Source organism: Balaenoptera musculus, chromosome 14 (genome assembly GCF_009873245.2).
Source record: "Balaenoptera musculus isolate JJ_BM4_2016_0621 chromosome 14, mBalMus1.pri.v3, whole genome shotgun sequence".
NCBI lineage: Eukaryota > Metazoa > Chordata > Mammalia > Artiodactyla > Balaenopteridae > Balaenoptera > Balaenoptera musculus.
In genome coordinates, this window is record NC_045798.1 from 41918916 (window position 1) to 41932360 (window position 13445).

Genomic DNA, 13445 nt, shown 5'->3' on the forward strand with positions numbered 1-13445 from the left:
GAGTCTGCGCTCTGTGCCAGTGCAAGGCTCCCTGCTCTGTGCTTTGTCTTCTGAATGAACAAAGCTGCTTCTTAAGTACACATAAGCCAAACTGCCTCTCAAATTGCAGCCATCTACTTGGAGTTCAGATTTGCACAGCATGACATGAATTGGGCTGCAAAATATGCAGAAAACAGCCATCACATCCATCTGTGGTGTCAAAATCCTCCAGTACAATGTGACCTGGTAGGATCTGCAAGAGGAAGAAGTACATCGGGTCTGATTCCTTCCCTATGCGATGTGATGAATCTCCTCCCAGCTGCTTGTTGGCCCAGTGTGGAAAGGTTAAATATGATTGAGGTTATGCCTGGGATATTCTCAAGAGCAGAACTCATTTCCAAGGGTGCAGGCAATTAGATTTTTTTAATGGCAGAGTAACTAGAAAAAGAAAACACACAAATACACTCACACCTAATGGTAAACTGAATTTATTTCCTCTTGGAAAACAATTCCAGTAATCTCCAGGTTCAGACCGCAGAGTAAACATTAATAACAGTAACATACAGGTTAGTTCAACTGATTCAAGAATTTGGCTGTGTGAAATCATTAAGGAAAACCTTGAACACTCAAAGCTTCAAATGTATCCAGGAAAAAAAAAATTCTTTGACAGTCTACATAACAACTATTGCATATATAGTGATGCTAGCTGTCACATTGCAAGGCTTACAAATATATATACGGGCCTTATCCAGCTGTGGGGTTCTGTGAGAACATCTCTTCGTGGTTTGCAAGAATCTTCAGCAATAAAAAATAGTCTTGGGTTTAACTGTTGATATACCAAAAGAGAAATTCTAGGCTTAAGTGTTAAGAAAAGGAAGTCCAAACATAGTCTCCTGTGTAACAGGGTTGTTTTAATCTGTCTTCCTTGAAAATACTTTCTCTTAAGCCATTTTGCTCACATTTTTTTTTTTAAAATCTTGCCTGAATAGGGCCCAAGTCCACTTGTCTTTATAAGACCATTTTAGTATCAGACGACATAATACATGTGAGACACTTTATATACAGGGGGTCTATCCGGTGCTCAAAAGTTCAAACACATGAACATCCAACAGTTTTGATAATACAAGTTTTATGGTACAATACAATGTTTCTGAATAATATACATTAACAATGAAAGTTTCGTGCAAAGAGTAAAATATGTTCCCTTTTTGTGCCACAAAAGTCATTCTCCTTGAGAGACCGTGCTTGCACTAACTGCTGTGTTGGGTCATCGTATGATTCTGTAATGAAAGAGGGGGAAAAAAAAAAAACCTTAAGTGATTGTATTTTCATCAAACCAAGTATCTATAAATGCTGATTGATTTATAATGACCTAAATACTGTATTTCTGCACCCAGATGAATTGGTGCTCATGGGACCGGCTCCTCCCTTCCCCCAGTGGGAGCCAGGATGGAAGGGCGGGGCCAGGGGTCTCCCCTTTCTCTGCCTCTGTTTTGCTTTCCTGGAGACATCCCCCCACCCGACCCCACCTTCCACCATCTCTTCTTATCAGAATACGACCGTCTTTTCAAATGCCTGGGTAGCACTATTTTAACAGTTATATTTATCTGCACATCATTTCCATTCATTACGGATGCTTTTGTTCTAACTCACTCTTAGAAGGTGAACGTCTTAACAGCAGAGGCTCTATCTGTCCCTGAATATAGACTTCACGGGCAAGAACAGCCTGGCCGACCACTGACAGGACGGGAAGCTTCTCCAGCTCCTCTCCTGGGCGTGGGCTTGGTGCTGGGTCCCAACCTGGCGCAGGAGCAGATCACAGCAGCCTGCAACCTCCGCCGTCCCCAGCGGGTGCAGTCCTTGTTGTATTCTGGTGCCCTCCTCTCCATCCACACAGCATGTCCCCTTTCTGAGCCAACATCCCGGTTCCAAATTGTGAGCCGGCAACGGGGATTCCTGGGTAACTTATAACTACAAGCCAGGCCCTGGGGGTGAACAATGGGCTCCAGACCTGGGCCTGTGGCCTGCACGGGGGATGGTCACAGGACCATGGGACGTTCATTCGGAGCAAACGCCTGGAGATGGCCTGATGTGCACCTTCCCTCCGCTGTGCCTCCCCTGAGCCTCGTTCTCCCACCTCTCCCAGTCGACCCCCTCCCCCATCCCTTCTGATCACAAAATACTACCATTTCATGCTCATCCCGTCTAAAACTGCTTTCCCCCTCCTCTGATTTCCCACGGTGCTTTATACTGCTTATATTGTATGCATCTGAGGTCTTGTGGTTATTTGTAATTTCGGCTCTCTCCCTGTGTGTAATTTGGGTCTTCATTCATTTATTCATTGCTTCACAAGCATCTCTTGAATCCTGGTATCACCACCAGGCATAGCCCCCAGGATTGCAGCGCTCAGCAAAGAGGGTCTGGCCAAATGAACGACTGACAAGCTAGGCAAGGGCCACAGCAGGGAGAAGGACGGTCCCTGCCTTCACATCTTCAGAGTGCTCTCAGTCTCAAGAAAGTCATGTGGGCACATGATGGTAAAGCAACCTGGTGGGATTATATTAGAAATGACCATAGGAATATCATGCACGCCTAACCCTGCCTGGCCTTTGGGGAAGGCTTTGCAGTGGACGTAACTCGTGACATTTTAGTTGAGGCTGGAAACATGAAGAGGCATTTGGGGTGCAGGGCGGGCATTCCAGGCCAAAGACCCACGTGGGTAAAGGCAAAGAAGAATATGCAAGGTATGTTCGTGGACCTGCAACTCGTTCAGTTTGGTTGGAATCTTCTCAAGTGTCCAGAACCAAGCATGCGGATGAGAAATGAAGATAGAGAGAAGTTTGCGGCCAGATTATGAAGCGCCCTCTGTACCTGGCTAAGGAGTTCAGGCTTTGTCTTGTAGGTAAAGAGGAGCTATGGAAAGTTTTCAACAGAGGGCTTTGTCTTAGAGATCTTTGTTATCTTTTCATCCCCCACCAAACTAGCAAAATGCCTGCCCAATGAGTAAAGGATGAAGGACCGGAGGCTTGGCTGCTCAGGGTTGCCCAATTGGGGCTAAGAGCACCAGTGAAGGAGACATGAGTCTCGTGAAAAGGACCCAGGTCTTCCGTTCCCTATTTCAAACTAAGCCCATTTTATAAGCAGATTGACAGCAAATAATGAGGATGTTATTTCACTCAGCCTTATTTAAAACATACCATTTTTATTAATTCAGTAAAAGACAAGCTGGATTTTTAATTTTTCTTTAGTAGTACTAGCCTAAAAGTACATACAGGAGCAGACCAGTTTTATGCCAACTCTTTTTTTCTTTGTATTGATTCTAAATAACTGCTTCTGCAAATTATTTTTCACCAACACGTAGACACGAAGGGTAATCAAAATACTGATGAGACTAAGAAACATTGCTATCCCCTTAAATATCAACATAATTATGATCAAAGAGGTTACAAACAGTAAAAAAGTTCAATTACTCAAAATGCACTGTCTAAACTTTCTCATGCATTTTCCTATCTCAAAGAGTCAAGCCTGATCTTACAGAAAGGTGCTTTTTTTTTTTAATTTAAAAAAATTCAGAAAATAAATACAAGAGCTATGACAATAGTTATCTAAATGGTAGAACGTTGACAGGAGGATGTGTGATTACTTTTTATCATAAAGTAAAAAACAGAAATCAGTTTAATAACATTATTTAAAAATATTTAAGTGCTTACTATAGACATTCCACATTCAATCGAATTTTAGTGGTTAATAAAGGAAGCTATACTGCAATCTATCCTGTGTTCTTCTATGTGCCTATATTAAGATACTGCAGAACAAAAACCTAACACAAGTTGGCCATAATAGTTGGCAACAGTTGTTTCTTGGATGCTTTCATCCTAAACCAAAGCCATACAAGTCTCTTCGGAGGTGCAAAGAAATGAACAAATACATATGAATCACTTATTGCAACAGATTGAAGTTGCTACTATAAAGGATTTATGCTTTGCATATTAAGAGAAAAGAATATATATTATTTGAGAGAAGGACAAGGGTATGGCCTGCAAAATTCAAGATTCAACAAAACTAAAGAGCTGTAATACAAATAACGGCTAAATGGGAAATCTGGCATGAAACATGGTAAAGGCAGAAAGTTCTCTTGGTGTGGAGATACTTGCATACCATTGAGGTCACTTAGTGCCCTTCTTTTTCTTTTTTTCTCCAGATCAGCTGAGGGTGAGGTCAGGCCTCCCAGTCCTGGCGTTCACCATTGTCTGTGATTCTCAAGGTGGGAATTGGGCATATTTGCATTGAAAACAAAACAAACAAACAAACAAACAAAAAACTCAGGTGATTCTGATCCAGTCCTCAAGGGCTTGTCCTCACCACTTTTGAGGATCTTTGGGATGTGACTGTTCCCCTCGTCCACGCAGTACATTGAGTCACTGAAAATACAAATGGCCTGATTTCATCTTCTGGAGGAAGGAAGGAATGTCTGAGCTGCACAGGTTACTGGGTTGGTTTTTAGGGGCTGGAGAGAAAGATGAGGAGTGTTTGTCTCCAGGCTTCACTGAAGATCCAAGGATAAGAGAAACAAGAAGTTGCTTCATGGGAGCTTTCCACCTATTTGGTGTGTTTTTAAAATCACAGACAGAAAGGGAGACAGGAAGCGAGTGGGAAAGATGAAAAGTAGACCAGAGAAGCACTAAGCCCAAGGAGAGGGCAGGTGCCTGCCCTAGCTCCTCCCCACCCCCCGCCACACCACAGAGCCCTTCCTGAGCCCCTGCAGCACAGACAGGGACACGCAGGGCGAGAAAACGTTGCCAGGCCACGCGCAAGCAGCCTTCTCCTATACGAGTTTTCTGTTCTTTGGGTCTGGAGGAAACCACTACACTAGAACAAAGCAGTGGGTAATCTCACCAATTTTACACAGCAATTCACAGTCCCCAAGGTACTTTAATGCAATGACAGGTTATGAGAAAAAATATCTGTTCCAATGAAGGGAAAGTGTTTTACATAATCGGGGAGAACATCAGTGCAACATCGACGCGGGTTGGGGGGGTGATGACAGAAAAGGAAGTAGGAAGAGAAGAAAACTTCTGTAATCCCACAGAGAGCCATATTCTACTCTGCAAAAAGCCATCTCTTGGAGACCCCATGTCTAAGTAACTGAAAATTGCAAACCATTAATCCCAGTTATGAACAGTTGTTTTACACGAGGGGGGTTTGTGTTAAAAAAAAATCAAATTCACAACACACCTTAAAGCTTAAAAGACGATCCATCTAGGTATGATACCTTAATAGCCAGGTTTTTAAAAAAAACAACAACAAAAACACTCTTTACTGTAAAGGGCCCCATTTAGAAGGAGTTTGCTCTATCTTTTTTTCTCTAAAATGTGAAATTAAACTTAGAAAGCTAAAAAACAGATGAGGACCTTAAAAATTCCCTTCTACCACTATGAATTTCTTTTAAAATATGAGATGCCTTTCATTTTACAAGACTGGAATTCTCATTTTGGGCTTGGCACGCTAACACATGATTAATTCAGCCTCCTCCTTTCTGAGAGCTGACCACATTTACTGGTCAAACGGTTTAATCCTATTTAAAATGCAATCCAAGCAAAATATTTTTAAATAAAAAAGAAAAAAACCCACCATCCCCTGTAACTGTTCACCTTGGCCAAACTATCCCATTTTCCTGTGATCTTGATGTGAATTTGAATATTTACACCTATAACAAAGATGAAGTTAAGCTCTGGAGGAAAGCCAGGGGGAATCTACCTTCCCAGGGTGGAAAAATTAAGTCCCTAGCCCCCAAAGTGGTGCCACAGATTGCCCTCGCTTGTCCAATATTTTGAGAGACCACGTCTCGTTGTCTGTGCTTTGTAGCCCTCTGTTGGCATCGGCAAAATGTTACATAGCAGTGATAATAAAAATAAAAACTGTGTCAGAATGGAAGTTTTGTGAGATTTGTTGATTCAAAGATGTTAATCATTTTTACCATGAGTTGTCTATTTATAGCCTTTTGTCTCAAATTCTGACAAGCTTTTAAAACTAAGAAAAAGAGCCAGCATGCTATTTTAAAAAGGAATGAAAAAAAAAAAAATAGCAAGCTTTCCACTAATTCACCATGCCATTAGAATCCCAAATTTAAACTGCAGTTGTATTCAATTTAAATGAGATGTTTTCCAACCAGAAGAAATAGTAGGCAATTGTGGCTTTGCAACAATGCAAGGCGGGAAGAAATAAAAGAAATAGAAGGATTAAATGTGGCTGTTTCTTTCAACAGATGGTGACAGCACCATGGCAGCATGTTGTTTTTTTCTTCAGTTGAAGAACGCAAACATCCATAATCAATCATCACTGATTAACTAATTATATTACCCTTCCTTTTATCACGAGGGTTGGACCTTTATCTGTAAACACTATAGATAGTCTGTATGCTCTTATTTTTCTAGAAGCATATCCCAGTACACATACAGTCGTGCAGTTACAGGCTGCAAACAGAATTCTACATTATCGTCCACCTTTAAGCACTACTGCTTTTTTTTTTTTTTTTTTTTTTTTTTTTTTTAAACAAAAGCAATTGGTTTCCAACAGCCTGGATAATAAGTCTTTTGACCTGCATTCTTCTTTGACCCATTAAGGTCACCCTGTGCTCGGGCATATAGCTGACTTAGGAAATGCCCGCGAGTCCTACATTTTATCTCCTGCCCACTCAAAATAAAGCTTTCTTTAAATGTGTCTGCACGGGTCCCTGAAGGCCAAAGAGGCATCCCTGTAGCGGGCAGTGGAGGGACAGAAGCTTCTGCCTTTATTAATGAATGCAGACCATTATGAGTCTGGCTGGCTCCTTCTGTGTTCCCAGAAGCATATACTGTACGTGACTTAAAATGCTAGAATATTGACACAAAGCGAGCCGGGCACCCCTAAGGAAAATTACTCCTTGGATATAATGTAGGCTCGTAACAGCTATTAGAGTACAAAATAAAACCCTCCGGGATCAAACTGACATATACCGCATTCTACCTAGTCCTCAAACATTAGAAGAATTTCTTTGTGAAGGCACTCTCAAGGACAGCATTAAACTGACTTTTGTAGCAATCTGCAGCAGCTTTTTGGCTTAGAGCTTTTAGTACTAAATCTCTGGTTTGAATCAATATAAGTACTATATCTTCTACATTAATCAATACATTTGGTTCAATACATGTTCTATTAAATTATACTTTCTAATCAAGATTTTTACATTTCCACCCTCTCTCTATTTTCATTCCCAAGTTCTTTTGCTAGTAAAACAGCTTTAGGAGTGTATCTAGCTAATGCAGAGAGGATACTGGGTGATCTCCCCCATAGGTTAGAGAAAAAAACACAATGGCAAAGGGTAGCCTTTGTCTTGATAAGGTTAACAGGATGTGAAGGCAGTAAATTAACATTTTCAAAGTCCACATGATTACCAAAGTACTCATAGTTTTAAATTAATTAAAAGTGAATTGCTTCAGCTTTGGAAGTACTGTTAGAATGTTCTAAAAATCACCCAAATCATCCAAAATACCAATTAGACCCCGTTTTACCACCCCAAAGTTTCCATTGTCTACAAATTATATACTTCTTAGCTGGAGAAATTTGGGGTAATTGTGTTTTCATGGGCCCTATTTCAGGAACATATATGTGGGTATGTGCATTTTGGTGAGATATATTTTAATGAATGTTCTTAAAAGACAAATGTATAGTATTCCCCAAAGTGCTTTGACAGTCTAAAAAACATATTCATATGATGGATTTTCATGACCAGGGTGGTTGACTCACAATTTTTACTTTGGCAGAATTTACTAAAATGAGGCTCTACACTTTTATTTTGATAAACAGCAATGGAATTTCCCAAACTGTCATGATATGCTTTTACCCCTCTCTTTAATGCCATGAATGTTGCATTTATGATCATGTTTGCACTGACAAAATTTCCCTTTTTATTTTTTCTTATGGTAATGTCATCACTATGAACTTAGAGAGACACTGATGCATTTTCTTTTGACATTTAACAGTTCACATGGGCTTGGCCTGACATCTCAAAGCATTTTCTGGATGACACTAAGCTATATTAAAGCAAAAGGTGAAATGGCATCATCAGAAGTGATCAGAAAAATACACGATATTAAGGGCAGAAAAAGACTATTAGGTTATTTAGTTTGTCCCCTTGCTGGACAAAAATTGTTTTATAAAGTTCACACTCTAGGCTAGTTTTAAATGGTTTTGGCAATGAAGCTTCTATCACACCTCCCATAGGAAACGATTTCACATTCTAATAAACCTCACTGAAGGACTTTTTTTGTATTTGCTGTTCTTTGGACATTCATGCTAAATAAGCCTAGAAAAGGTTGGGCTGAGATAACTCTGAAGCATGTGGACACTGGCATGTTTATGAGTTTATGTTCAGAAGCCTTGACCATGTATCTGTAGTATAAAGTTCTTCTATCTCATCCAGAAAAACCAAAAAGACAATCCAGTAAGCTATTTCTTAGTCATTATACAAAATATGTCATTCAATTGCTTTGTTCTAGAGAGAGATGCCTACAAATTAAATAGATTCTAGAAGGCCGGTGGGACCAGGTTTCCCAACCTCAGCAGTACTGGAATGTTGAAGGGGACTAGTCTTTGTTCTAGGGGTCTGCCCTGTGCACAGTAGGATGTTAGCAACATCCCTGGCTTCTGTCAACAACATGCTAGGGGCACCTTCCCAGTCGTGACAGCCAGAAATCTCTAGACCTTGCCACGTAACCCCTGGGGGAAAAATCATCCCCAGTTGAGGACCACTGCTTCCAGTGTTTTGAAAACACATTGAGCTTGCCGCGCCTGCTTGAGGCTGCGACCTAGTCTTCAGTCTCTGAGGTATCTCCCCCCATCAAATTACAAAAAAAAAAAAAGGATAGCAAAAGGGACACATATATGCCACACGGAACTGTGGCATGGCATTTAAAAATATGGTCAATGGTGAGAATGGGCGTTTGCTGAGAAATCAGGGAAAGGATTCTTCGAGATATATAATAAATGGCATTGCTTGTATAAATAATCATCTCTCCAAAAATGTCCACTCCCTCAGCAGTTTAGTAAGACCTTCCATGTACCATCAATGAACAAAGGTGGTACATTTTAGTGGCTCTTAATCAGTGCTGCTTTAGAAATATTTACAAACTAATAAAGTATAAAGGGACCCAAATATTAAAATCTGGAAATTACTATTTAGGCTATGGAAACAACTCCCTACTCTGAACGGACTGCAAAGCCATCATCCCTCATTTGCTGGTCGAGATTCAATAGCAGGAGCCAACGACACCTGTAAGTGATGCTTCAGAATAAAAAAGAGATGGTTTCAGAGCTGGGAGAGTTCTAGCAGCATCTGTTCCAACATCTCATTTTATAGGTGAGGAAATTAAGTCCCAGAGAGTTTAAGCCAACTTTCAAGGTCTTATAGCCACTCCAGTGGCTGAGCTGGCTTCTGGGAAGAAGCAACTGTTGAGCGGTGCAGGTTGCTATGTTCTAATCCCCGGGCTGGGCTGGCTGCAGAGACTACAGCTGCTCACCGTCAGGGCACTCACCAGGAACAGGAGGACAGGGTGCCATGGGCCACAGAGAAAGGGCGCCTCACCTCCTGGGCTTAGTTTTCAGAGGAGTCACACTTGCCCGCTGCTGGAGTGATGAGGAGGGGGAGGTTAGAAGAGAGTGACGGGCTCCAGGGGGAGAGAGCAAGCAGGAGCCAGGTTGAGAGTGGCGGAGGGCAGGGTACTGGGTCCCTGTGGGGCTGGAGATCCATGCGGCTGGGCAGGGAGGTAGGGGTCACTTCAAACAGAGCCTATTTTCACCACAGGTGCTTTTTTTTTTACAACAGCAAACCAAGCTGGGAAAGCCAATGGTGGTGAACAATATCTTGAGAATACCTACCTATAAAGTAGCCTAGCCTTAGTCTAATGTGAGTCTTCAGAAGCCTAAGCAGAGACTAATTTTTAAAGGAATGCCATGTCCAAATTGCTAATGTAGAGCAATTTTTAGTATTTTGACAATTAAACATTTCAGAGAAATAAAACAAGCCACGCTGGTCCACCAGCTTCAAAAGGACAAATACTGCTGATGGGTCACACGTGACAATGTTAACTTCGTAACCATTTCATTTCTCTTACGAGCTTAAAAATGGTAGTAAAGGGGATTCCCTAGTGGCCCAGTAGTTAGGACTCTGCTTTCACTGCCAAGGGTGCAGGTTCGATCCCTGGTTGGGGAACTAAAATCCCACAAGCCACACAGCATGGCCAAAAATTAAAATAAATAAATAAATAAAAATAATAAATAAAATGCATGAAAAGAAATGGTAGTAAAATTCCAGTCACTAGCTGACCCCTATCTGTTTTGCATATAGGGCAGGCTTGAAATTTCCCTTTTTTTGAACTGATAGGAGCATGCACTATCTACTACATTGAGGAAAAAGAAAAAAAAAAAGGTGCTGAATTGGAAGAATAGGTTAAAAAGAGCAAAATGGCCACTGGGAGATACATTAAAAGTACAAAGTTTATTTTTAAAAGAGAGCAATGAGTTGAGCTACCTGTTTACATGCATGGAGCCAACGGAAAATTTAAATCAAACTGCAGAGAGCCAGCAAAAATGAAAGAGAGGCCAGAGCTTAAAGATTCTGCTTAGATTCTAGAATTGCAGGATCCAGCGTATTGTGGGACAGAAGGCTTTGATAGGCAATACAGTCTAATAAGATATTCAGGGATTAAGTCGGTGCTTCACAGACAGATGTGTCCATGTGCCAGTTGTTGCTAAGCTTTAATTTTTCCCCCTGTAATGTTTAATTTATCACACTGGCACTTTCTAAACTAGAACACCTGTAAACAAGGTTAAGAATGACCTCCTTCCAATTTTACATCCGTGAACAGTGCCCCTTCTTCGTGCTCTAATTGTAGATACCTTAAAGATAAATAAATCTGTGGAATGAAGGAAAAAGAAGGCTGGGCTGACACTGAAATGTGTTCATCTTGGGTGAATGCAAATTTCCTCTCTGCCTGGCTCTGGGTGTACACACTGACTCATGATGCTCAAACCATATTCAAGCCCCCCGCCCCATCCCAAGTCCAACACAATTAAACAAACTTCTGCTAAATATTTAACAGCCTCGTGTACTAATCAGCAGCAAATAATGGGAGCTTACATTGATAATTGCTCAGAAATGTCCTCTTGCAAACATTACACATTTCCTGCTCCTCCCTTTTCTCTTAGATTTTGAATCCCAGAAGGTTTTTCGTAAAGGATTTAGTTAGTGAAATTACCCATCGTCACATTACTTGGCCCAAGATCTTGCAGTCAAGTTAGGTTGTTTGACCATCAGCAGCAAGATTCCACCTGCATTACTTACTTCACGTCTGTTTTTGAAATCCATTGAAAGTTATGTACCTGAAAGCTGTTGGAACAGGGCATTGATGTAAAAACTGACCGGCAGGTTTAGGATTTAAACTCTGTCCACCAGACTCAAAAGGTCATCTGATTAGAATGGGAGAAGCACAAGGCACAGTAATTTATATTCAAAGGGTAACCTTTCTAGGGAGGGGGAGGAAGCAAGAACTCTTCCTGCTTTTCCACTTGATATGGACAAGGATTCCCTTCAACCAATTCCCAATAATTATGAAAAATAGTTTATTGAACTTGGGCAAAGAGCAAAAGAAATGCCACTTTCTTGTAGTGTATTTTTTCTTTTATTAAAAACACTGCCACACTCTCTAGGAGGTAAACTCACAGTAAGAGTAAGTCAACATGTTATAAATCACGAAGAATAACAGAAAACAACCTTTCCCCATCATAAGCAACCAAATGCTTGTCTACTAGGGCATTTGCTTTAGTAAATATACATACAAAGAATAGAACTGTGAAAAGACAATGTGTTGGTTTCCCAAATTTCCATAATGAAACTGCAGAAGAATGAGTCTGTGAGTGCACATGTGCATGTGTGTACACTCGTGCCTACGCTGGACGCTGGCATGAGTGTGTGGTGCGGAGCCGGGAGAGAGGTACATTCCTGCGTGGGTTCTACAGGTAAAATCCCTGGTGTTTGCCTTTGATCTTTGGGTCCCCCAGGGCTCATATTCCCGCATGGAGAATGCAATTTAGAAGGAGCCCCAAGAAGGCCTTGCTTTAAGTTCTAAGAAAGTCCTTTTAAAATGCAAATATTTCACAAGCCCAATTCCATTTGGGTGTCTTTCACTTTCAATTAAAAAAAAAATAATCCTGGCTTGGAGAGAAGAGAAATAATTCTGTACTTAAGTTTGGTGCTTTTTTTTTTCCTTGCTTGCTCTCTTTCCTTTCCCTCCCCCTTGCATGTTTTGTGTCCTGCAGAAAGCTTCAAGCCCCTTTCTTTAATAATGTCCTGCCCCTCGTCCCCTGAAATCACCCATCTGTTAGCCAGTGCACACAGGCAGGAAGAGAGGGAATCAGGAATGCCAAGTGCATCCCTTATCCTACATGGAACCTTGTTGGGTCTTAACATATACTTGGATTCCCTCTTGCGCCTCATCTCTTCTGGTCCCAGAAGCTTTCAGGTCTTAAAACGGCAGAGCTGCCCACCACTCTGGCCAAGAAGAGCCTCTATCCGCTTCATAAACCCGCACGTTAAACTCCCGTTCTCTCCCCATTTCCTGGGCATCTTTTCTGACGCTGCTTCCCGGTCTCTGTGGAACAGTTTCCCCACCCCTCATGGTGTACTGAGCTTCTAGAAAGACAGCCCTTGAGTCCCCCCCGACAAAGCTGTAGCTATGGTGAGAGTAATCTATAACCCTCACATCCTTAGATAATTTGCTGCTCCAAGTTAATTTTAATTCATTACAATAAAGCAATATAATTAAAAAAATAACTCCTTAAAGTGAAGTATTTAACATGATCCTGGAAAGGAAGACAGCTTCCGCTAACAGAGGCCCAGGCAGCAGGCATGGTGCACGCTCTCTCTCTCTCATGCAAATTCAAAGGTGAGCTGTAAACAAGCCCACGCACCAACGCCGCCGCCGCCGGGCAGAAAGGACTGGGCGGCAGGAGGCCTCATTCTAATCAGTCCTCAAAGGAACCTGCCACACAGAAGTGGCACTTATTCTAATTTAAAGCCCTCATGCTTGCTTCAGTGTTGCAAAATTTATAAAAGAATAACTTCATTAAACCGCCTGGCACTTCAAACACAAATGCAAACCAGCCACAACATAGAAGGAGCTGGCCAAGAGGAAGAGAAATATTCCCAGAAGTTGTTAACTCAGATATTCAAATCCAGTCTGCATTTGGGCGCTTCTCTTTCTGAGGATGGGTTTGCCCTGGAACTTTCCTCCACCAAGGATTTCTGCGCCATGGTCCTTTACTTCTATCCTGAGGGCCAGTTGCTCCTGTTAAGTCTGCTTAATAACACTTAAAATCATCCAGCGGTTCGGCAAGGCACGTCCCTTGCAGAAATACATCCGGAAGAACCTAAA

The 13445-nt window shown here is 41.5% G+C and overlaps 1 protein-coding gene across 5 annotated transcripts in view; it reads right to left on the minus strand.

Moving 5' to 3' along the window:
• Positions 1–408: 408 nt before the first annotated feature.
• The window catches only part of ZNF521 (zinc finger protein 521), a 280604-nt gene continuing 267567 nt past the window's right edge, over positions 409–13445 (minus strand). For 3 of the 5 annotated variants that reach the window (XM_036823682.1, XM_036823677.1, XM_036823678.1), the window contains one exon: positions 4033–4578. In XM_036823682.1, coding sequence (XP_036679577.1) covers positions 4480–4578 — 99 coding nt within the window. In that variant the 3' untranslated portion in view covers positions 4033–4479. Of the gene's footprint in view, positions 1260–4031; positions 4579–13445 lie in introns of those variants that run through there. The other 2 variants (XM_036823680.1, XM_036823679.1) reach the window with 2 other exon arrangements.